At 35.4% G+C, this 25,592-nt stretch overlaps 1 protein-coding gene across 5 annotated transcripts in view; it reads left to right on the forward strand.

The window, feature by feature from the left end:
- Positions 1 to 25,592, forward strand: part of LOC120625839 (rho guanine nucleotide exchange factor 28) — a 66,535-nt gene that overhangs the window by 33,400 nt on the left and 7,543 nt on the right. For 4 of the 5 annotated variants that reach the window (XM_039893114.1, XM_039893087.1, XM_039893081.1 and 1 more), the window contains 17 exons: positions 3,821 to 3,880; positions 4,146 to 4,286; positions 4,395 to 4,491; positions 4,966 to 5,179; positions 6,149 to 6,267; positions 6,773 to 6,907; positions 7,310 to 7,464; positions 8,273 to 8,405; positions 9,017 to 9,183; positions 9,395 to 9,516; positions 18,023 to 18,136; positions 19,641 to 19,750; positions 21,249 to 21,414; positions 22,044 to 22,209; positions 22,592 to 22,755; positions 24,459 to 24,566; positions 25,094 to 25,186. In XM_039893114.1, coding sequence (XP_039749048.1) covers positions 3,821 to 3,880; positions 4,146 to 4,286; positions 4,395 to 4,491; positions 4,966 to 5,179; positions 6,149 to 6,267; positions 6,773 to 6,907; positions 7,310 to 7,464; positions 8,273 to 8,405; positions 9,017 to 9,183; positions 9,395 to 9,516; positions 18,023 to 18,136; positions 19,641 to 19,750; positions 21,249 to 21,414; positions 22,044 to 22,209; positions 22,592 to 22,755; positions 24,459 to 24,566; positions 25,094 to 25,186 — 2,264 coding nt within the window. The remainder of the gene's footprint in view (positions 1 to 3,820; positions 3,881 to 4,145; positions 4,287 to 4,394; positions 4,492 to 4,965; positions 5,180 to 6,148; positions 6,268 to 6,772; positions 6,908 to 7,309; positions 7,465 to 8,272; positions 8,406 to 9,016; positions 9,184 to 9,394; positions 9,517 to 18,022; positions 18,137 to 19,640; positions 19,751 to 21,248; positions 21,415 to 22,043; positions 22,210 to 22,591; positions 22,756 to 24,458; positions 24,567 to 25,093; positions 25,187 to 25,592) is intronic. The other variant, XM_039893097.1, reaches the window with a different exon arrangement.

A 25,592-nucleotide genomic window follows, 5' to 3' on the forward strand; every position in this document is an offset into this window, starting at 1 on the left:
CTTCCACACTTTAACGATATTTGCTTTTGTATTATCGCTAGTTTGTCTTTTGTTTTGTATGGTTTCTTTGTATTGATTTCGCGCGGTTCAGTTCATCTTTTTAGTTTTTGTTTGTGCTGTCTCTATCGTTTTGTTGGTTTTGGGGTTTAAGTATAGTCTTCTTAAAAACATTTGGCAATGTGAATGGATTGAGGTGTCTTATAAATTCATGTACATAGTAATTTAAAAACACTAATCTTGACACTTAAGGAAAAAATTGATGATATTGATATTCCTTGATTGTTTTAATTCGATGACCTTGTGATGTTTGAATACTAGTTAGATACTAACCATTTCGAAGGGCTTGTTCAGAAACTATTAGATTAAACTCCACATTTACATTTTAACCTTGAATCACAAGGCATCGTAAGTATAGTTGATATCCCATCTTCCATGTATCTTAAACCCAACGTAAAAATCTGGAAGGCCCAGCCAACAGCAGCAACAGCAACAGTTTTATCCAACAACTCAAAATATTAACTGTTAATAGGCATCTTCAAGGCAAGCCTGTACGACTGTAGATTCCCTCTTGATGGCTAGAGTACAAATGCGTTCAAGTGCTATTCTTTAAAAATTAATAGGAAAAAAATTGTGTGCATTGTACACATAGGCAAGTACGAACTAATTTCCAATTAAAACAACGAACTTATTAAATATTGTTAGCTCTTAAACTATTTAATTACAGACCTACTACGAATTGAATAGTAGTCTACAGCGATTCAGCTTGATTGATATAGGATACATTAATGTGTTCTGCTTTTTCCAAACTCTATTAAAGTTATTATTTTCAAGGTCATTTTTCAAATAGCTAACTATTACGTACCAAATCCGATGAAAAATACACCTTATTCAATGCGCTTAAACACTTTGGGGTTGAACGTCCATGTATGTACGTGTTGGTGTTGGTGTAGCAAGAAGCAGTCGAGCGGCTGTTACTCCCCGTGGCGGCGTGTGGCGACCAAGCTCGGCGTGCAGTAAGTGCGAACATCGACCCACGTAAATTGTGCGCGCCTGTTTTAGCGTATTTTCATCGCGGACACTTTGATTGATTGATTAATTAAGTATAAGGTTCTCAATCACAAAAATTGTCAACAAAATAAAAATAACCTGAATTTTATGGAGTGGTTTTGACCGAGAAAAGGATAATTATTTGCATCGCTAAGATCTAAGTAAAGGCTAGTTAAGTGAAGATTTGAACAGATTTTTCCACTATCAATTATTCTTACTTCGTCTTCAATTCATCTACTTAACTAAAACTGTTTTAAAAAGAAATCTAATCTATTTACATCATCACCTAACAATAATGCGGCAAAATTGATAAGTATAATATGAACTAAATTTGTTGAATAAAGAACTATTGAGTTTCAGTTAAACTATTCAACTTAAAAGTCTTATTATATTTATGTGTACGTTTCAGTGAATCAATACGCGATTAAAATCCGTTAAAATAGCGCTGTCTCTTTCTAAATCTCCCATCGCACGAACCATCGTCTCGTTCTTTCTCTTCGTCATCTCGACTCGTTGTTCTGACAGGTTGCAGTTGTCATGTTTGTATCTGATTCGTTGTTCAGTCTTGCTGAGGAGGCTGTTAGAGGTGCTTGTTCATAAATTGGGTAGTTCATAATATCTAAATGGGACGAATTTATAAGTTTGTCTGAAGCGGTGATAGCCTTGTGAGTAAGGCTTCGGCTTCTAACTTTTCGGAGATCCGTGCGTTTTTAGCATTAATACTTGTTTCAACGATGAAGAAAAACATCGTGATGAATCGTGCATGCCCCGGAGTTCTCCATAATGTTCTCAAGGGCGTGTGAAGAATACCAATCCGCACTTGGCCAGTGTGATAGACTTAACCCTTCTTATACTAAGAGGAGACCCGTGACCTGTAATGGGTGACGATAGACTGATTTTGCGGGAGAAATTGTTTCGTAAGGGATCTCAAAAAAATCGCTGAAACTTACAGATTAAGGAGAATAAAGCGGAGGCATGTAAAGGAAATTCATGCAACAAAAAAAAAATAAGCCTGTGTTTAGATTATGGTAACTATTTGGTGCCATTTCAGTTTTGTTTTCCAAGTGCCTCTAATGTCTGCTCGCATGACATAAAGTTGTTTGTCATCAGGTCATCGCACATACCTATTCGAAAAGACTTCTAGATTGTAACTTGAGTCATCCACTTGCCTTACTTGTGTATCTTTCTGTCTATTGAAGGTAGTTTGAACTTTCTCGATGATTATGATGTTGTTGTCGTAGATGTGATTGACTGTTTGAAATTTTGTTTATTTTATTACGTTTAGTTAACAAGAATTTATTTTTCAGTAAAGGTAACGATATTTTTGGATGTATTACAGACTGTCCTACAAACCAGAGAGTGTTATTATTTATTTATGTAACATTACATGTAATAAAAACAACACACTTACCTGTACCTACATAAAAATATATACCATACTAATTTAATACTTAGAGATTACTTTGTTATGTAATAAGTTCTAATGGGTTAGGAATAAAATGAATATTGCAGGATTGAAGTCCGAGCATTAGGCGAGGCGGTTTTAATAGTGATGCGTTTTTTATAAGGTAGTTCCTCTAAAATTGGGTTTATTTACTCCAAACTTTTATGTGCACTTTGAAAAGACTACCGCTAGGTTTAGTCCGATATGAAGTGTTGACTATGCTGATTTTGTAACGATTTTACAAACAAATGTATCGAAACATATTTTTCCAACTACTTTAATAAACCATAGAATTTTGTGCAGTTCTTACTAAAAAATATTTGATTTAGAAGAGCTATAATCAATTATGTCTTTTAATTAATTTTAAGTTAATTATTATAAAATAGTTTGTTACAACACAGTATTTATTGTATTTCCAAATTTGCATGATGTATTTTTGTTTTTTATATTGTGGGCGTCTATCAAATGCTTCTTTTTATTATTTAGGCTTTGCTGATAGTTATTAAGTTCCAATTTAATTTTGTATCATTTACGGCCCAATACTGAAACATTGAATAAAGTGATGTGTGATTTTACTTACACTTTACTTACATTAACAGTTTCAGTATTCGGGTTCAGTACACAACGATCCTGTAATAAAATTATGATAATTTGTTTGTAAAAAAAAAAAATGTTTGTATCGTCTATTGAATCTTGCCCCGTCTTGCATTTCTTGTTGTCCACTGATTTATATGGTAAACACAAAATAATAAGAGAAAGGAATATTTTATAAACTTTTAAATATACTGTAATTATAATGAGAACTACTGATGGTATCTACCGATTAAAATTACTACGATTTTAATATTCTGAGAAACTAAAATAGAATTATATTTTTCCTCATTTCGACTTTTTCGTTCTTGAACGCATGTTTTGGCTTAGAATTATTTAAGAGGTTGTCAAAAAAAAAAAAGGAATGACAAAAGAAAAATTCGTTTGTATATTTATCTTAAGATCGGAATTGCATAAACGCCAGTTATATTACAATATAACATGTAGTTAAATAACTGTAGTTAAATAACGAATTAACAAAAGCCAACCTAATCTTATTGGTACCCATTTAAGAGCAATGAATGTAAACCCCCATCGGTGGGCATATAAAAAATCATAGAATTGAGAGCGATATACTTTTTACATATATTTTTAGACTTGTCTAGTATACAACCGAATTAGCTCCATTATGTATGTTGGAATAATATAATAAACTATTATTCTGTGTTTTCATATTGGAATATTTTAGGACACAATTATATTTCTATATTACTATATATTCTTATATGTTTATTGTAGCACGAGCCACATTTATAACGACGAAAAGGACGGGTCAGACCACAAACACGACCAAAGCAAGTAAGTATTTATTGTGACAACTACTAAATCCTTTTCGCTTTTCTTTTTAGTTTTTCTAATAATAAGGTTGCCTGGCAGAGATCGCTACTTAGCGATAAGGCCAGGCCGCCTTTTGTATCCAACTACATTCTATAAGTGTTTGTTCTTTTTTTTGTTTATCTGAACTTGATATGGTGTACAAAAAATTACGTTAGCTTGAATGTTTCCAAAAGTTCCAAATTCAATTTGTATTCGCTCATTTCTCAACAATTAATTCAAATTTTAGTGCATCAGACGACGCAGGCGCGTCAGAATGGCCAGAAGTGTACTTGACTTCGGATCAACTTGGCGATGAAGCGGTATTATTAGGTCTAGGTGCATTGGAACCGGACACTTGGGCAGCTGGGGCGCCTAAGGGCCTTGCTAAGTAAGTTTAAATTTAACTACCATGAAAGTTGTAAGATCTGGTCTTTGATCCGGCTCGAAGGACCAAGAAACCAGCAAGCTTTATTAATGTATAATTACGTTTTTGAAGGTCAATCGGCGATAGAGAAACAAAGAGGCAGGAACATATATACGAACTAATATTAACAGAAAAACATCATTGCCTCACGATACGGCTAATGCAAAAGGTAATTTTTTAAAGTTATTCCAGTACCCTATATTGAGGATTGTTTTGATATCTTTATCAAAATTTCTGATTTTATTTAAACTTAAATACAAATTAGTATACAAATAAAATCAATGATAAGAAAGCGGATCGGAATTTAGTACAATTTAATAATATGTTGGCCATATTCAATTAATGAAGATGGTGCAGAATTAATTGACTTAGTTATGAAAATTAACCTATTGAATTAAGTAATCACGATACTGATATGGAGATTAAAATCTAGCCTTCTAGTTTCCTGCACGCCTCGGAAAGCAAGTTAAAGTTGTCATGATTGATCTTTAATACGTGTTAGATAAATTTGTGTCGTAACTCTAATCCGACAGACAATACCGTATTGGGACATTAAATAGGCTGACGATGATAAAGAATGAGGCTTTTTTTAAAGTTAATGTCCTTCTGTTCAACGAATAAAAGTTTTATTTATTTCATACAGATGTTCGTAGACGGCATGGCGCGGTTAGCGGTCGTCTCAGATTCGCAGGTCGCGCGAATGTTTCCGCGACTGGATGAGCTGTGGGCTTTACACGCGGCGCTGCTCGCGCGACTACGGGCTAGGCAGAGGACGGCTCCTCGCGTGCACACTATTGCTGATATACTAGCCGATACCTTCGCACCTCCGGCGCATTATAGACTCAAGGCCGCGTATGGTGAGTTCAAAAATGTATTTCATGTTGGCCTCATATAACGTTAAGTCTGTCTGTTTGTACCGGTTCGGACAACAGATTCTACCGAGAAGAAGCCGGCACCCAGCAGTTGCTCTTCTTCTAAATCAGCAATTTACAATCGTTTTTCTATCCTGCATAAGTAATCAATTCTGGATTTGTTAGTTTGTCCTTCTTTGACGCAGGCAACAGAGCAACTTGTGTTTTCTGCGAAGAAAATTTATGGGCTCTGAGACTTTCATAAAAACGAACGGATAGACGTTGGGGTTCCAAGGTGCTGGAATGGCGACCTTGCATCGGTAATCGCAATTTTGGTCGACTCCCAACGAGGTAGACAGATTAAATCAAGCGCGTCACTGGGAACCGCTGCATTTGGAACTCCCTACAAAAGAACGATGTTCAGCCATGGACGTCTATCGGTTCATACGATGACAGCGCAACGTACTGATGTGTTTTTGCAAAGATAACTTTTGAGTAATTCATACATACTAGCAACTTGACTGTAATCTCACCTGATGGTAATTGATGATGCAGTCTAAAAAGTGGGCTAGTAGTTTGTAAGTTAATAGCTGTAACACAGTTTCTAACTAACACAGTTGTTACCGTTCCTTAGATTATAAGAATCCGTTGTAAACGAGACACAATAAAGACATTTATTATTATTATTAAGTAAGGGTATGTACCTACCCTTATATCGCGAAATAGCTTGGTGACGCGCATTTGACAGTAGAGTTGTAACTAGTCAATGCCAATGCTACCTAACTAGATCAAAAAAGAGAAAATTAAAAATTGAAAATTGCCGAATTGCACCTAGGACGAATCCCGCTTATAAAACACAAGATGTACACATAATAATTAACCCACTATTGGCACACCGGCCATTTTGAATTTCGAATAAAAATAATATAAACTATTTTTACAGGATTAGTAAGTAAATTGTATTGTCGTGTACAGGCGAATTCTGCGCGCGGCATCGAGATGCGGTTGAGGTGTTCAAAGAGTGCTGTGCGAGGGAACCGCGGCTGGCACGATTTATACGAAAGTGCCAACAGAACCCGCTTCTCAGGAAAAAGGTAAATCATCAGTTAAAAAAAACATCATCATCATCATATCAACCCATAACACGGCCCACAGGTCTCTGGCCTCCTCAAACAGTGAGAAAAGTTTAGGCCGTAGTCCACCACGCTTGCCCAGTAGGTGGAGATGAAAATAAAATTAAATACCTTTTAACACTATGAGATGAATTTTCCTTAACACAATGTCTGAAGCTTCTAATAATATGTCTTTCTCAAAAAAGCTTGAAAATTTGAGTATTTTATGACCATCTTCAAGATAAATCGAAATTGTTGCACTGGCCAAATACATACGAGCTGGGGCCGGCAAAAGTTGTATCTGTCGTGGTTTTGCATCCTAACATTTTATTCCATATTTTTCGTGTAATTTAAAAATGGAAAAATCTTTTACTCCGACACATGGCAACCAAGGAGGTAACTTATCGAAGGTTTTATTTAAATTTCGAAGTGGCTTGCAAATAAAAAGATTACTAAAAAAAATTACCAATATTTATTGTTTTTCTAGGGCGTACCCGAATGCGTATTGTTCGTGGCACAAAGGCTAACCAAATATCCACTGCTGTTGGAACCACTACTCAAGACCGCGGGCGAAGACGTTGGCGAGAGAGAATTGTTGCAAAAAGCACTTTGCGGTGTTAAGGTAAGTTTGCCTTCAGAACAAAAGAAAAATATTTCAGTCTAAAAATTCACAGCTAATCGATATATGTATAAACATAATGGTTTTTTTCCAGCTCAGAGGATTTAAAACTTAGGCTATTTAATTTCAATTTTATGCAGATAGGGACTCTACTGACACAAAGTTCCTTTTAAATTATTATAAAAAAAAAACACCATTTTAAAATGTGGTTTGATTACCGGGCATAAGGGCATAAAAAAGTATATATGTATTTCCTTAGTTTTTTCTTGTTTTTTTTAGATGAATGGAAGTTCTTTCTTATTAGACCACCCTCGCTCTGGATAGAACAAATAGTGCCGATTATATTGTAAAGAAATCTTGTAAATAATTTAAATTAAAGATTTTGTTATGTTTGAATTTGTTCAGGAAATACTAGTCGACGTAGACAATCAAGTGGCAGCTAAGGAGAGAGAAGACAGGAAGCTAGAAATCTACCATCGCATTGACGCCAAATCTTTCGCCAACTTTCGGGGGCGCAAGTTCAAGAAGAGTGACATATTGCAAGGCAATAGGAGTCTCACGTGAGTTCTTTAATAAGATAGTGTCCTCAGAAACGCATATTTGTTTTTTCCGTCGCCATTTCAGTAAAATCAATAAAGTCGCAATAAAGTATATAATGAGTGGACTCCGCTGCATGACAGGGCAACGATTTTTGCGTTGCGGAAGTGTGCGTGGTTTCCCCCTTTGCCATCTACGCCTGCGGTAGGACGGTGCGGCTTTGCTTGCGCGCCCGTACTCACTCCGAGTTTTTTTTTCAACGTAAATAGACAAGCGCTTGACCACAATCTCACCTGATGGAAAGCGTAGATATAGAAGATACCTGTTCACTCTCGTTTTAAAGATACCCAGGTTTTAAGAATTACGAAACACTCGGGAGGACGTTTCAAATTACAGCCATGCGTATAAGAAAAGAAAATGCAAGTGCAAAATGCTGTAAACGGTGACATCCTTATACGTAGTCAATTTTTTCTTACCTGTCTTTTAACTGTTATAACCGATCATAGTTAAATTACTATCTAATTCAAAAAACCTTTTTCATACAACTTAAAACTTTTTCAAACAGTTAAAAAACTATATAATAAAAACACAGACAAAACAAGTATGACATTAAAGAAAACATTTCGAACCCTGAACGATATTTCTAATTTGAAAATGGCGCTAGTTTTTAGTTTTTTTTTCAATTAATTAGCTAGCGTCTATGTTTGAAGTTCTTGTGTAATAAAGAAACTTAGATATACACATACACACATACAACATTCATAATAACACACTTTTTTTTTACAGTCATTTTTTAACAAATTTCAGTACTAATAACAGCATCACTCACAGGTTCGAAGGCGTGGCAACGTTGATGCAAGGACGGAGTAAAATGCAGACGCTTTTAGTGATAGTGTTGACGGACGTGCTGTTCTTCCTGCACGACAACAACAACAAATACACCTTCTTCACGCCCGATAATAAGGTACCGATACAACCGATTTGAATAGTGCCTTTTTTATATTCTTTTTGCCTCTGTTAAATTGGGGCAAGATGGAGGAGGCCTCACCGGAAGATGGGTACCCAAATAACGTTAATTCATTCTTTGATCTATTCCTTCTCTTTCAAAAATTGAGACAAAATTAAATAAATAAATAAGCCATTGAATCTCAAGAAACATATGTTTATTATTTGTTAACATAACAAATAACAACCCAGTATTCGAACATAACAAATAATAAACATATGTTTCTTGAGATTCAATGGATTATTTATTTATTTTATTTTGCCTCAATTCTTGGGAGACAAAGAATACACCCAAAGAAACAGCCTTAAAATTAAAAAAAAATTAAACTTGTCATTTGCAATTGTCGTTTCGGATTACTTTTACTAGATGATGTTTTTTTTAAAAAGTTTACCTAATCTATAGCTACAAAAGTTCTAAAGTAAGGTAGGAGATCCGGCTGTAGTTAATCATAACGTATGTATCTCTTATAGCAGGGACTCCAAACCTGGGCGCCGTAGAAAATACAGAGGTGCGCCGCGTGTAGCTCATTCAGTACATTTTTAGTCCTTCAACATTTTTTTTAATTTCAGACTGGTGTAGTATCGCTATGGAAACTCTTGGTGCGAGAGAAGGCGGGCGCGGAAGGCCGAGGTCTGTACCTGATATGTAACGGACCCCCCGAGCCGGAGATGTTCGAACTACGGGTACATCGGCCTAAAGACATCGGCGTTTGGATTCATGCCATCAGGTACGTCAGGTACATACGACATTAGAAATTATAGCTGACGCGTTGGTTTAGTGGTTAGAATGTTTAACTTCGAAAACCGGGTTATTGTAATTGTCTGTTAATTAATAATGATTAAAGAATTTTCAGTACCTGTTAGGAAATTGTTTGTAATATATACGAATAAAAACAAGCAAGCAAACAAACAATGCGAATGAAATACTATTATTTTGACATTTTCTAGAGGTGCGGTACAAAGTTGTCCAGAGGAGGTGGAGGAATCTGAGGCAGGGGTTGCGACGACGACTGCCGAAGAGAGGCAGCGGCAGTTGGAGGCAAGGCATGAGAATATAAGACTGATTACCGGTACGCAATATTTTCAACCCTATTTCATTGAACGTAGAGTATACTATACTAATCAAGTTGAGTTATTTTTATATTTTTTTCATAAATTTCATCATTCGTTGCCAGTTAATTAAAATAATGTTTACGAGTTACTTCGTTCGGCCGCACGCTGTACATACATTTGTTTTACGAGAATTATGGTGCCGTATTTCAGATGCGCCGCAATACTCTCCCGTATATACGCACACAAAGTATACATTTGTTGACATGTTTGAAGCTCGTCACAATTATCGCTCGTATATATACGTGCAAGCACGCGCCCATCAAACATTGTTAGCGGTTTGCAATTTGGGTAAGACAACAACTGCGTTACTGCGTCGAACTCAAACTTAGCGCGCGCGAAGAGAGTTTTTATGAAACGGGAGCGATCACCTAAGTTTGAAATCTGTGATAAAAGAAGAAGACATCCTATAGATTAATGAGGTACCATTTAATATTTAAGTTCAAATATATGTTTATGGGATGGGGATTTGGCAAAATATCTTGGCTGCACCTTATTCAGATGGCAGCCAGATTGCTATTAGAAGAAGTTAAGATAAGAAGAATTATTGTTATTGATTTTCATATAGGAAACGATGGGGCTGACAATCTAGTTCTTGATTTTCGATTAAATAATCAATTAAGAAAAAAATTGGCGCGTGCGATGGATTAAAATTGTTTTTCATGAACTTAGGAGCTAAGGTTTTGTTGGCCTAGTTATTAAAGCGTCATTAATTTTGCGTGCATTTAGCATGTAGCACTTGTGTGCGACCTCACTTAGAACGAGTTTTTATTGATTTTGGCAAGTACTGTTTTACTCCGCAAGCGAATATTAATTAAAATAGTCATCTGTATTGCAGAAAGTACGTCTATAAAACAAGTAGCTTTAGGTTGCGTATTAAAAACTGTCGAACACCGTAAAGATAGAGGTAAACTCGTATTGAAAATTCGTTAAAATATTTTTTTATTATTTTATTTTAGGATATTAATTTAGGATTAATACACTTTTAATTTAAATGACAAGTAGAAAGCACGTATAATTTTTCAGATTTCATTACAATAGCGATTTGGTTTGCCCTTGTGGCTCTTGCAGCAGTATGTTATGTACTTTAAGTAAATTTTGGTGGTATGCTATCAACCTTAGCCCAATTTGTTAGTAAACTATCAACTTTAGGCTAACTTGAGCAATGTGCAAACTTTAGCCCAATTTTAAGCTGAGCCTGGTAGGGTGTTATCAACTTTAGACTTGTTTTTATTTATTCATAAGCAATTAACCACACCAGCAATTAATTCTAACTACATTCATAAAAAAAATAATTTATGTGTTAGAATTACAAATTCTGTCTAGTGCCATTACAATAAACAATTATAGGTGTATACAGGATTATCTTTTTATCTCCGATCAAATAAAAAAAAAAAATTAAAACATAAATAAGTATTTAACTAAAAACTAATAAAGTAAGTATGAATTAAGCTATTATAACAGATTGATAAGTAATATTAAATTAAAATTAAAATTTATAATTAAGATTATTTATATTGCTTTATATATTACTGCTATTTTGGTACTATACTACCAATTTTTTACTATCTAATGGTTAAGGCCACAATAAATTGTACAATCCTAATGTGAAACGGGATACAATTTTATATGGCTTAGCATCTAAAATTGTATCCCAGCAACCATAGATTAATACTCTATAAGTCATTTATAAAGCTTGTTTTGAGCACAGAAATCTCATTCGCATTCTAACAATCTCACGGTTTGTCAGTCCATTCATCGAGGAAGGTTATTATTTTAATTTCTTTTATTTAACGATAGTAGAACCTTAAATAGATTCATCGCGGAAGGTTATTATTTTAATTTCTTTTATTTAACGATAGTAGAACCTTAAATAGAATAATTTAAATGCAAAATTAGAAAAAAGTAATGCTTGTCTACAGTTTTGTCCGAACAATGGACCATCAAAAAACTTTTGGTACCTTTTGTTTACAAGTACATACAAGTAACCTATAGGGACTTCGCGCACTACGTTGCAGATACCTTGGTCGTCTAACATGGGACTTAACGTAGACACTGCGGGTTATCCTAAGCTACGTTGGCCGCGTAGTGTGCGAGGTCCCTAACATAATTATCATTATTTTTGCACAGACGAAACACCATGGTGGCATATCGAAGGTAGATTTATTTGTAAATTCGGTTCTCGTACGCATGACAGCATGGTTTCCCATTTGTAACCTAATCCGATTTACTTATTTACTAAATTTATATCGGTCTGGTAACCCTCTGGGGATTTTTCACACCACTCGCTCGGAAATGCCTTATTCAATAGCCTAGTATTGAAAGGTCAAGTACGTCAATTTAAGCCTATAGGAGGCTTAGCGGGTAAGTAATGTTGTACTGGAGTCCCTAGGGGCGATTATGATTTGAATAAGGAATATACGCACGCCGTATTTGAATAAAATCTGTTCCTAATATTGCTATCTCGACCTGTAAAGCGCGATCGATGAAGTAAAGATTGTAAATAATATCCCTGGATTGTAATAATATAATTATATAATATAACCGGTTATACTCCTAACAGGTTAGCCCTCTACCATCTTAGACTGCATCATCACTTACCAACACTTGTGTGGTGTGTTACTTATAACTTATAGTATGATATAAAAAAAACATGAAAGTATCATCCAAAGCAACGATCAGCATCCTATTATTGGACATGGAGAATACTTTAGTCCTTGACAAAATCTATATAGCTTTGAATATTGGGAAAAACTTGCATACAAATAACTAGCATTCTAGAGACATAGGATACTCGGGTAACATTTTATTTATGTAATTTTTCCTATGTATAATGTATGTATTTACTATGTGTTTAATTTTTTATACGCATCACTACTGTTTCTTTAATATTATCTCGCTACGCACGTTTCGTCCCGTAGCATCATCAGAAATCCTCAAAAGATATCGGTGTCAGTTCGGTTATACAAAAATCTCTAATTTGAACGTAGTAAACAAGTCTTAAAGTAGTGCGTTCTTTGAATAGGTAATCGGACAGCATTAAAATAATTTATAATATAGATTTTTTTATATATGTAGCGTGTTCGTAACTTGAAACAATTAATATTTATACTAAGATATGTGTATGAACGCTTCAAATTTGCCTATGCTAAAATAATTTGTAATAGTTATTATTTTTAATTCGAGGTTCACTTACAACGATCGCAGACGTGACGTCGGCTGTTTTCTAACTTGTTTTTGGATAAATAAAAGGATATAGATAAGATTATGGTTTTATTTATAAACTTTTAATAATTTCATTATTTATAAACACCTAATAGAAGTCCGATTCTACTATTGTTTGTAGAAAAGGATAACACTATTTTGGGATACGTCAATTTAACAGTTTAAGTTAGAGATTTGAGTACAAAAGAATTGGCACTCTTGACTTTACAACGCACAATTACAAACACTTTCATATTTCTTCGCATTGCTAATTATAGCCCACTACCCTACGTGATACCACGTCGTACAAAGCTACGATTCGCTGAACGAATCACATCATTAGAGAGAATTTAAAAATTCGTTTCTGCGTGGCGTAGCTTAATGTGGTGTGAAATGGCGTGTTATATATATTTTGTTATTTCAATACATTTATTTATATTCCTATTTATTATATAACATCTGTTTAGTTACTAGTGGTTTGATTACAAGTGACACCATTTTTTGAAGGATATAAGCATTAATAAACCTTGTAGTGAGTAGTGATTAGTGTTGCCCAAATGCAAGAACAAGACGAGACTTAGCCAGTCTTGGTCTTGGTCTTGCGCCAATACACCTGGTCTTGGTCTTGGTTTTGGTCTTGCGCTCCCAGTCTTGGTCTTGGTCTTGGTCTTGCAGCAAGAGTCTTGCAAGTCTTGCAATTACCTATTAGTCTATTACTATTTATTAAAGTTTACTTTAAATCTTAGAAAAACGTATTAGAATTGGAACATTGTGAGCTTGAATTAACATAGCCATAGTAAAGATCAAGCAGATTAATAAATAACTGAAGATTTGATAAGAAATTCGAAAAATCAACTGACCTATATGTCGTTTTCCATGGAAGTAACTGTTTCTTAATAAACATTTATGATTTATAAGCTTACATTTGCTAAAACATGTAAAAAAACAAATTAATTACAATAACTTGACTGTATTTTAAAGAACAATACTTATCTGTCTAGAAAGAGATTGAACCCTCAACTTATAAGAAATTTAATTAAAGAGTTTTACGATTTATCATTTATTTGAATAAAAAATAAAATACAACACAAATCAACAGCTTTATCATTAGGTTATGATACTTTATATCAATTCTTTTGACCAAGAATTAATACAAAGTAACCATCTGGCTGACTCATCACTTAACCTATTTCTATGTTTTCTAATTACTAATGATGCTTTAGAAAATAACCTCTCAGCAGGTACTGAAGTTGCAGGTATTGAGAGAAAATCACGGGCCATTTTCGATAAAATCGGATACTCTGTCTCATGCGTCCTCCACCAATCTAAAATGTCTTCCGAGCTGGCAGTTCTTGGTTTTCTCAGGTACTCCTCCAACTCGTCTATCACTAAGCCTTGAAGACAAGATCCAGATGACGTCGAGGGACATTCATAGAGTTTATCAAAGTCTATTACGTCTTCATCTTCATCACATACTTTATTGTCTTTTTCTGGTAATTCCAGAGATTTGTTCAGTGAGTGTAGACTTTTATATTCTTCATAAAGTTCATTGAACTTGCGCAGACTTTCTGTTTTAAGTTGCTTCCCCCACATTGTCAGGTCAAAAGTCTGAGCCTTATGCCTTGGGTCTAAAATTAAAGAAGTACAATAAATCCAGTTGCTCTTCTTGTAATGTTTAAGCATTTTGTCTCGAGCTGCTTGGAAAGCTAGAATGAGCCTTTCATCCACTTCAGATCGATTAGGTTTCTCATCTAACTGTTTTACCATGGATTCAATTTTATCTAGCAAGAGATTAAATGATACAATGACTAGCGGTAACGTAACATATTTGTCTCCACCAAGTTTTGTACTTAAAAGTTTAAAGTTTATTAGAAATTTATGTAATTTTTCGAGTACCTGCCATTCATTAGCTGTGATTTGAAAATCATTCAATTCGGTGACAGAACTGCACAATATGTCAATGCCCGCTCTCACTTTTAAACCAAATCCAATCATATCATGTGTGGAATTCCATCTCGTTGGACAGTCAAGAATGGCATTTAGATTTGATGGCACGCCAGCTGCTTCACAAGCAGACTGAAACTTCTTCTTCACTATCTCACTTCTTTTTATTTTACTGGAAATACTGCGTAACTTTGTTACAGATGTACGCGAGTCAGCAATATTTGGTGCAGATTCTTCATCTTCCTCATCCTCAGTTTCGTCTGCATAGTCTTCGTACTGCTGATCTTGCGCGTTAGTGTCAGACTCACAGTGTAATGCTAAGGTCTTTAATAAATCTTGTACACCAAGGTTTAAAATGTGAGCAAAGCACCGGAAATGTTGATTGTCTGAATCAAAGTGTGGCGGCAGCTGTTTGCCCAGTTCATACATAAATTTGGTATTTGCAGTTGCGTTGTCGACCGTGATACCTTGTATTTTATCAATTATGCCATATTCCAATAAACATTCATGGAAAATCGTTGCAATATCTTCCCCAGTATGTCGACCGCGTGATGGTATAAAATCAAGAACTACAGATCGATACTTCCATTCGTTGTCTATATAATGAATAGTAACCCCGTAGTAACTCCTACCAGCAATTGACGTCCACCCATCAATGGTAAACGACATTTTAGATGATAATGGTTGAAGTCGTTCCTTGAGATTCAATTGGAGCTCTTCAAATCGCTCTTTGACTTTCCTTCTAAGTGTAGACCTTTTAGGAAACACCATATTAGGGCAAATACGTCGAAAATATACTTGTGTAGCTTCGTCATCGAAAAATGAGAAGGGAAGATATTTTTTCACCACCCAATCAACTGTAGCTGTCGTGATGTTGTCACTGCTGTTTTCCGACTGAAACAAAACAATAAATCTTGTGTTATTATTTAAAACATACTAGGTTTGAGCGTATAAGAGGAGGAGGTTTGTTGTTGTTAAATCGAGAAAATCGTTAAATTGATATTTGTTATATTAAGGTTGCACTGTACTGTAATTTACCAAAATAAAGTACTTAGTTGTTACTGGCCGATTAAATGAAAATATGGGTGTTTATAAAAAATATTTAAGACGATAATTACATACTTAATATGTCGCACCCCTAGATGAAAACACCACTAACTCAAAAATACTTACGTATGTTAATGGCGTTTTTGAAAGTATCGCATGAATAGCTACGCGGAGTTAAAATTCTTTTAACTGTTAAAAAAATATTCTTACCTGTCCACTTCTTCCAGCGGTTACTAAAAAGCTTGTGATATCTCCACTTAATTTTGGTTTAACAGGAAGAAATATTTCTGATTCCTTTTTGTGGAAAGACATTAGATGTTTTCTTAAGCCTGAAGTGTTTCTGTTTTTCATTTTTATTTCAATCTTTTTATGTTGTCACAATTTACACAAGGCAGTTTGGGATGCATGAATTATTTCGAAAAACTCCTCAAATTTGCTTTTGGGTCTTTTAGATCTGTGACTCAAACTCTCGTTACTCGGACTAGAATAATTTGAATCTTCGTCACTCATATTAAATTGTACACGTGATACGTTTTTAGAAAACAACGAGAATTAGTAAAAACAATTATTAAGTTAGAATCGAAGCACAGCTCAATTGGAAATGACTGGAATTAAAATAATTCCTTCATTTATAGTACGTTTCCTTGCTTTTTACCGCGCCGCCTCGCCACGTGCCGGCTCTATGAAAAGGATGCCGCCGCAAATCGAACGATGCCGCGTGCGGCGTACAAACACACACTAAATATTACCTACTTGTACAGACGCGACCCGTGAATAAAATATATGTAAAGAATTAGTGCCAATCACTATTCTTTACATATAAGTGAATGTTTTGGCGTGCATCTATACTAATATTATAAAGCTGAAGAGTTCGTTTGTATGTTTGATGACAGAAGTTTTAAAATAAATAAATAAATCCTGAACGTCACTATACCTCCAAAGTTACTATTCCTCGTGGACGAAGTCGCGGGCACAGCTAGTAAATACTTACTCTCATCATCTCTCTCAGAGATATTCGAACACTTTTTTGCTATTTTTTCTTGTAAAAACTTAAGAAATATAATGACGAAATGTACAATAATAGTACCTAAGTAATTAGTTTAAAACCATATAAGTAATCAATATTATAATTACTTACTAGAATGAATTATTATGACATCTACTACCTATCCTCACCATTTTATCCTAATCATAATACTACTTGCGTGATCAGTATAATGTATTCATTTTCATTCTAAGCACTCTGAAACTTATTTATTCTTTGGAACACCTGTAGGTACTCTTAAAATTCGAAATTATTTTGCATGAATAGTGTCAAATGTTATGATTTCGGCGCGGCGGCAACGATTGTTTTAGATTTCAAAAGAAGCCGCCGGCGCGTGTATCATAACCATGTACTTCCGAAAAGCGGCAAATTTCTTTGAGAAGTAAGTACAAAACCTTTGATGCCGCATTATCAAAGTGCCGATGGTTAAAACATAACTATGCATGCACTCAGTTTGATTTTAATAGATATTTTTTTATTCGCTATGTTTATGGTATTAGTCGTAATGCGCATAGGTCCAGTTTTTCATATTCTTTGATATAGTTTTTTTGCGTCTCATAGAATTCCTAAGCGTACCTACCTACCTATACACCGAACTGTTACACCTAACTACTCCGTGAAATAGCGCTAAGTCCTAGCTGCAAGACGCAAGAGTCTTGCAGGCTATGTCTTGTTCTTGCTCAAGTCTTGCACGGTCAGTCTTGGTCTTGGTCTTGCTAAAAATACGCGGTCTTGTTCTTGGTCTTGGTCTTGCAAAAACACAAGAACAAGACCAAGACTGCAAGACCAAGACTGAATTTGGGCAACACTAGTAGTGATGTGGTCATTTATATATATAATTAAAAATCCTTTGTCGTGATCTTGATTATTTATATCATTTGACGCTGTTGCACTTTTTATATAACTTAAACATTTATTTATTACTATTACTTGTTGACACCTTTAACTGTGAGAGTCCATAAAAAAATATGTTAATTAAAAAAAGTAGGTTGGTAGGTATAACCTCTCCTCCACTAAGTGGAAAAGAACCAATTAAATGCAGTCCAGGTATTTCCCCTAAAGTTTGAGTTCCCCAAAATTTTTGGATAGTCAGCGCTTTTATGCAATATTTTATGTTACGTCGAATCGATCCACCGACATAACTCAATAGGTATCCGAATATTATAAATTAGATATCATAAATTAAATTAATCTGGTTTTTTTTTTCTTCTTTTCGGTACCACTAGAGGCTTTAAGAGCTAAGGACCGCGAGCATGCACAGCTGCTTGAAGAGAAAATGGCGTTGCATATGAAGATGGTTGGACACACTGGCTCGTCAACGTTAGATGTGCCCAACACTGGTACTTTTTTTTTTATTTTGTTCATGCAGCCTTCAGTCAATATGGGACTAAACTTGTTTCCAAATGTGTAAATATCGGAAAGAAGCAGACGTTTCTATGCGGAATTCCACAATGTTTTGAAAATTAAGCTTAATTTGCTATACTCCGCGAAAAGCAGGAGAATCTTTATGGTGTTATTTATAATTTCTTTAATCCTTATACTCCACACCGAACAGATCTTCGGCAATGTACCCTCTACACACGTTTCGCTCCGAAACCGGAGCATCTTCAGGAGATGTTGAATCTTACAATGAATAATTGTTAAGAAAGAACCATGGCAAATGAAGCTTTATTTTCATAATATACAAATGTGTATCGCATAACGTATATTAGTTATTTGTGTACATTCTCTCCTGAAGAATATATTGGAAGATTATATAACATGTTTCTAGTGTCTAGTGGGAGGTTACGGGTTCGATTCTCGGCAGGGCCATTTAGGAATTATTATATTATATGGTCTGGTGGAAGGTTTCAGCCGTTGCTTTGGTTTGGCCTAGTGGTTAGAACTTCGACCTCACTTTCGAGTGGGCGAATGAAATCCCAACGCACATCACTAACTTTACTAAGTCTCTACAATGTTCTCAAAGGCGTGTGGAGTCCACCCACACGCACTGGGTCAGCGTGGTGGACTACGGCTCAAACCCTTCCTGTGCCCAATACGGCTAGCATGGGCAGGAGACAATTATATCCCGTGGGAAAGGATAGAAATGTATCTTCTCTCACAGCTTTATCAACTCTCAGTGCTCACTGGCGCACAAGTGGAAATAATTTAAATAATATACAGTCAAACCTGGATAAGCGAGAGTTCAAGGGAGCACAATCTCATTCTCGCTTATAGAGGTTTCTCACTAACCCGAGTTTCTCGCTAATGCAGGTACATGGGTAGCGTTTCTCTCTTATAGAGGTACGCAGCAATAACAAGACATATTCATGCACTATGTAATTTTATTTTATTTAGAACTTATTTACATTTAAAAAAATCCGTGAATTTCGTTTGGGTTTCTGTTTTTGTATTTTGAATGTTTTTCTCTAACTCATAAATTTTGTCGAAAATTGCTTGCTCGACTGTCGCTTATAGAGGTATAGATAAGTAGCAGTCTCACTTACGGAGGTCCGTGAGGGAATAACGACTCTCTCTTACAAAGGTTTCTGTTTCTCGCTAATAGAGGTTTTGGGAGCTTAAAATCACGGGTCCTGGCTATTACTCTCACTTATAGAGTTTTCTCACTTATCCAGTTCTCACTTACCCAGGTTTGACTGTATATGTAATAATAAACGGGGGTAAACTACTCCAATTCCATTTTCCCGTGCTTTAGCAGGTAGTCATATTAATTATATCCCATGTCAGGCGATATAATCGGGGGTTTTAGTTTTTGTCTCCTGCCTGTTTTTAGCCCTGCTGCGGTAATGGGTTGATATGGTTATGATGATGTCTGGTTTGTTTATGTTGCGTATCCGGTTGTAGGAGTGTCATCAATGTTCCCGGGCGGTCTGGTGTTCCCGGACTACGTGCGTCTTGCGGCGCCGTCCCCGGACACGCACACTCTGTGGCAGGAAGTCTGCAAAGTTGTCAAGGTAAAACCACTTTTGAGGATACCCATTCTTGTTCTAGTAACATACCTTTAATTTCATTCGATTTTGAATTCTCAAGTTGTGGGTCTACGGGGTGATGTTTAAGTATGCATTTTTATTTTACGTTTATACATAAACTGCCTTTCGCTTTTTTAATTATGTTTATTATGTCCTGTACTTTTTGACCGTTTTTATGAAATGAAGTTATTTAATTAATTAGTTTAAAAACTTTATTGCATTATCACATTACAATACAATGTTAGTTGAAAATGGAGAATTTGGACCTATCCTTATTAATATTAATAAATAAATAAATTAGGACAATACACATATTTATTATAAATACGAAAGTACGTTTATTTGCTTGTCCTTCCATCGCCTCAAATAAGCAACCAATCACCTGGATTCTTTTAAATAAATATACTACCACAATACACACATCGCCATCTGGCCCCAAAGTAAGCGTAGCTTCTGTTATTGGTACTATGATGACTGATGAATATCTTTATGAATAATATACATTATACATAAATATTTATAATATACAGATAAAAATCCAGACACCGAAAAACATTCATGTTCATCACACAAACATTTTCCAGTCGTGGGAATCGAATCCACGGCCTTGGGCTCAGAAAGCAGGGTCGCTGCCCACTGCGCCAGTCGGCTGTCAAGTTGAAAGGACGGAGAGTAACAAAGGCTACTGCTTATCCTAGGAAAACAAACTGTTCTCATGGACTTTGTACAGAACCGTAATAACTTGAGCGACAGCTACTTTCAAATAAAAATAAGCTAAAAAAAAATTGTCATGACTTTAATGTCCATTTTCTGTATTCAATCTATCCGTAATCTATACATTTATTACTTAGCAACATTGTTATTTTCAAAAACAATCCATACTTTTTTTTAACAAATAACAACTTTACTGAACAACTTATCACCAGATTATTTTTCATTAAAGATAGATTGACGATAGAAAACGGACGTAAATCGCATTTCTACGTCGTATGTGTAGGACTATGTGTGCGTTCTTTTTTTACACGCTTTATTTAGCTTCACCCGTATGATTGTTTTTATATTTGTAACCCACTCCTTTGGACTTGATTTTGACCCTGTTCATACAGTCTGAATAACCGGACCGGTGAAAATACATTCTAAATGAATACGATTATTCATATTTTGCAAAATAATATTTTTATTTATTATATTTATATATTTATTATATATATTATCTATAGTCGAGATCAGGCAGGCAGGAATGATGTTAATTTTTATTTCCAGCCATTGTCTTCTGCCGATTTCTCTAATTTTAACGAATTTTATTGAGAATGGGTGACCGATTAATTTTGCTCTAATAAAAATAATAGCTCTAACTAAACTAAAAGGGAGTAATTAGTTCGGTTTTTTTATACTTTTTATTAGGTTTTTTTGAAGTATTAATTTTTTATTACACTACACGTCAGCCCTTGACTGCAATCTCACCTCGTAATCCTGGTTATAGGATGCTCTTGAAGCTTCAAGCAGCGGATGGGCGCAGCTCGCGAGCGGCGCCGCTCTCGGGCGAAGCACCAGCTCTGCGGGTGAGCGGCATTCCGCGACCTACCAGAGCCCTGCATTACCCCGCCGTGCCGACACCTTCGCTGGCTTCGACGCGCAACAGCATCGAGGTAATGCACTGAAACTGTAGGTTTTTTGTGAGTTACTCAACCTAGTAATAACCTGGATAGTAATAAGAAGTGTTTATTTTCTTCATTGAACGCGCTAATCTCTAGAACTACCAATCATATCTAAAAAATCTTTTTCAGTTTAAACCCCTAAGAGGGTTAAATAGGTGATTGAAGTTTATATGGAAGTTAATTTTTTTAAGTTATACCGATGAACATTGGTATTTTATGTAACATAAAAAAAGGTTAATAACATATTTAATGATTTATAAAAAATTAACCCCCGAAGGTGTTAAAAGGGGATAAAAATTTATTTGGCAGAACATGCTAAATCCGAGATATATCAGCTTAATTTACAAAAACTTTTTTGCATTAGAATACCTTTGAAAAGGCAGACGGGGCGCGTAGATTCATTGGATCAGGAGATATATTGTTAGGAAAAGCGGAAGTAAGTTTTTTATCGCAAACTTATCAGAAGTCGCTGGAGACTGTTTCTTTCGATATTTAGAATAAAAGAATTTCCTTTCCTTCAGTGCTAAGCATAACCAAACTTTCGTAATCCATTTTGTAGGCTGTAGAAGCACATCTCAAGCAAACCTTTATCCCAAGCTCTATACCTAGTTTTCGCTCAGGTGTAGCAGTCCGGCTGTCTGCGTCCGACCCGCCGACGGAGGCACGCGAGGTAGAACCGAGCGACCCGACACGGGGACGAGACGAGGCCGACGCGGCGCTCAAACTGCAGCACGCGATATACACGCTCGCCTGCATCGTGTGGCAACAGCTCACTACGATACACAGGTGAGAAGATGCTATGCGATTAAGGCACGAGTTTTTAAACCAAGTAGAATGTTTAAGAATTACTTGCCGGCTTCTTATTTATTTATTTAAACAACTTAATTGCATAATAAAGGAAACGCACAAGGGAACACTTACATTAACATAAATTATATGCAAAAGGCGGCCCTATCACTAAAAGTAATCTCTTCCAGGCTACCTTAACTAATGGAATAAGGCAATGAGAGACGGGAAATCGCAATTCGATATAAAGAAAAAATAATATACATAAATAATTAAATAAATGTAATAATATATATATTTATATAAATATTTATGCTTATATTGGGTCTACTTGAAATAAACGAATTTTGAATTTTGAATTTTGATGATGAATTGCCCACAGTCTCGAGGCCCAAGTGTGCGCGTGGCGGTCGGTGGGCGCGGGCGGCGCCGGGAGGGCTCACGACGCACAGCTGGAAGAGTTACGTCACGCGCAAGCGAGGCTCACCGCCGAGAGAGCCAACTGGGAGGCGCAGAGGGCCGCCGATAGAGATGCCCTTGAACACGGTAAGTTATAAACATTGGATTTTTTTTTCTATTTATTTGTTAACAATTTCACAAACAAATACAAAAAAAACAACACGTTTCAACGGCCGACTGGCGCAGTAGGCAGCGACCCTGCTTTCTGAGTCCATGGCTTTGGTTCGATTCCCACAACTGGAAGATGTTTGTGTGATGAACATGAATGTTTCTCAGTGTCTGGGTGTTTATCTGTATATCATAAGTATTTATGTGTATTATTCACATAAATACTTATGATATTATAGCAAGCATATAAATATTCATGCTTGTGTTATGGGTACTAAGATGACTGCTTAGTACCCATAACACAAGCTACGCTTACTTTGGGGCAAGATGGCGATGTGTATTTTCGTTGTATATTTATTTATTTATTTAACTTAACCGCTAATGAACGAAACGATGATCACTGTTATAGTATTCACGCCCACCTCCAAAACAAATTACCACTGTTTACTGGATATTTATCAAGAAATCTAAATACATACAAAAGTATTAATCATCATGGAATTCCTTCTATAAAGGATTCAAGGAATTCCATTACGAAATGCTTGGAGCTTGGATGCTTGGAGGGTGCATAATATACTTATATACTACTAGCTGTTGCCCGCGACTTCGTCTGCGTTTGATATTGTTTTTAAAGTATTCAGTATCGCTAAGCCTTAAATGATTATAGTAGTATCTATATATATATAACATGTGACTGTCAATTAATTATAGACAAATAATTTGCAATAAAATAAAATTGCGACTATAATTAAAGATCTAAGCTATCCTATCTCTTAAGTTGGACCAGACTGCTCACGGTGTGCCCATTTAATTCAAAATCGGTTAAGTAGTTTAGGAGTCCATCGCGGACAAACATCGTGACAGGAGATTTATATATATTAAGATATAACAGCATTTCGTAATTCCGTTACACGTTGTATATTGTGCGTGATGGAATTCCTCGAATCCTTTATAGAAGGAATTTCATGATAAGGAATCACCCTGTAAAAATATTAAATCCAAAGAAGCATATTTATTTTTCCATACAAACTAATTCAAAACATTCTAAGTGTTTACTTATGATAACGGCATAGCAGCAGTTAATGCTTATTATCCGTGAAAAGTTGTTACTAGTTTAAAGTCAACCAATCTGTGAAGTATTTTGTAATTATAGCTGTTGGATTTCCAATTAAAGTAATATAAAATAAAATAACCAAGGTCGACGGCTTAACAAACTCTCCGAGGCATGGAGAGACAGACACGCCTATTATTTAACTCCCTAGCACACAGAATTTATTTCTTTCAGCCCTCAGGAATTGTGCAGAAGATCCGCACCTTCATACAGTCTTCAGTCTTCATTCATCGCTTAATATTTGTTTCGAAGTATAGAAATAACAAAACTGGTCAAGGTCATACATTTTGTAGAACCGCACGAACCAGCGATAGAAACCGAGCTGAAATTATATCTTACTATTATTATTATCTCGTACTCAAATTGCATATTTTAGCTAATAGTGTCAGTCAATCAGAAAGCATAAGAACAGTCATAGAGTATGTAGATATGGTGTGTGAAATCTAGCTCTGAAGATAGAATGAATGACCTTGGAATGCATGTTCTATGGTTTTGGTGCATGTACTATAACTAGATTTTCCCCGAAGCCTAACCTGTGTTCCTTGTTATAAAGAAAATTATTATTCTTCAGAACGTATGCAACTCCAAGCGGCTCGTCAGGAGTTAGAAGAACAACAAAAAGATGTGGAGCAGCAACGAGAAAGGTTATACCGGCGGCTAGAGAGACTTCAACAGCACGGTTAGTAGTTGCAAAAATGTGTGTTTGTTTAAAGTGTACGGCCGGTTTAGTTTGTAAGTCAAGTAACTTCGCATCTAAAATTGATATGGTATCGTTATCTCAATGAACAGAAATCGTCGGATTGTTTTATGTATTTGCTTTAGGAAGTTGGGCCATTTAACAAACACATAAAATACTATACAAAAAACAAAACTGAAATAAAGAGATAAAAAAGTACATTAATTTTATATAAATAACATTGATAACATACGTACATTGATCAATTAATAGCAAATTTGATCTCTTTTAAGGGGAAGGTATGTCAATAATCACCACAGCGGGAGAGTTGGTGATCACAGTAGATGATAGTAAAATACCTATTATCCATAAATATAAAAACAAGTAGCTTCAAATAGAAGTTTTGAATCTATCTGAACTTTCTGTGGCTTTACCCATGGGTTTCTTGTGCCCTTTGTCCATTCATTCACTGATTTGTTTGTTTAGGATGGTTTGATTAAGGGTCTGAATATTTTTTTTACTATTTTTAGGTGGTTCACAAGAAGAAATAGCCAGTGTGGGTACATTATCACCAGATTCCAGCGTTAGCGATACAAACCGAAGAAAAGAGCCGAAATGGAGAAGTGAGTTATATTTATTTTAAAGCTGCAGATTTCACTGTATGAGTCGCGATTATACCAAGGCTAGGAAGTAAATAAAACTTTTACATATTCGTTTCATAAGTTCAAATTTATTTTAAGTACCAATGCGCTGTGCTCTTATTTATCTAAATACCCTGATCTCCCAAAAATTTCTTACTTATTGTTCGAACTGTCTTTACTCCCTAACAAAATATAAATGTATTGTGTTGAAATCAAATATTGTATTTTCTTATCCTCAAAATTTGCTGGACCGATATTATTCTTATGGTATTTTGTTATGTTGGTCACAAACTTTAAGTTTCTCGGAACAGTCGAAAAATCTAAACTATCCAAAGTGTGATTTCGATTGATGTCATTCACCGGATCAACTATCCTTAGTTATAGTTGA

Source organism: Pararge aegeria, chromosome 1 (assembly GCF_905163445.1).
Source record: "Pararge aegeria chromosome 1, ilParAegt1.1, whole genome shotgun sequence".
Classification (NCBI taxonomy): domain Eukaryota; kingdom Metazoa; phylum Arthropoda; class Insecta; order Lepidoptera; family Nymphalidae; genus Pararge; species Pararge aegeria.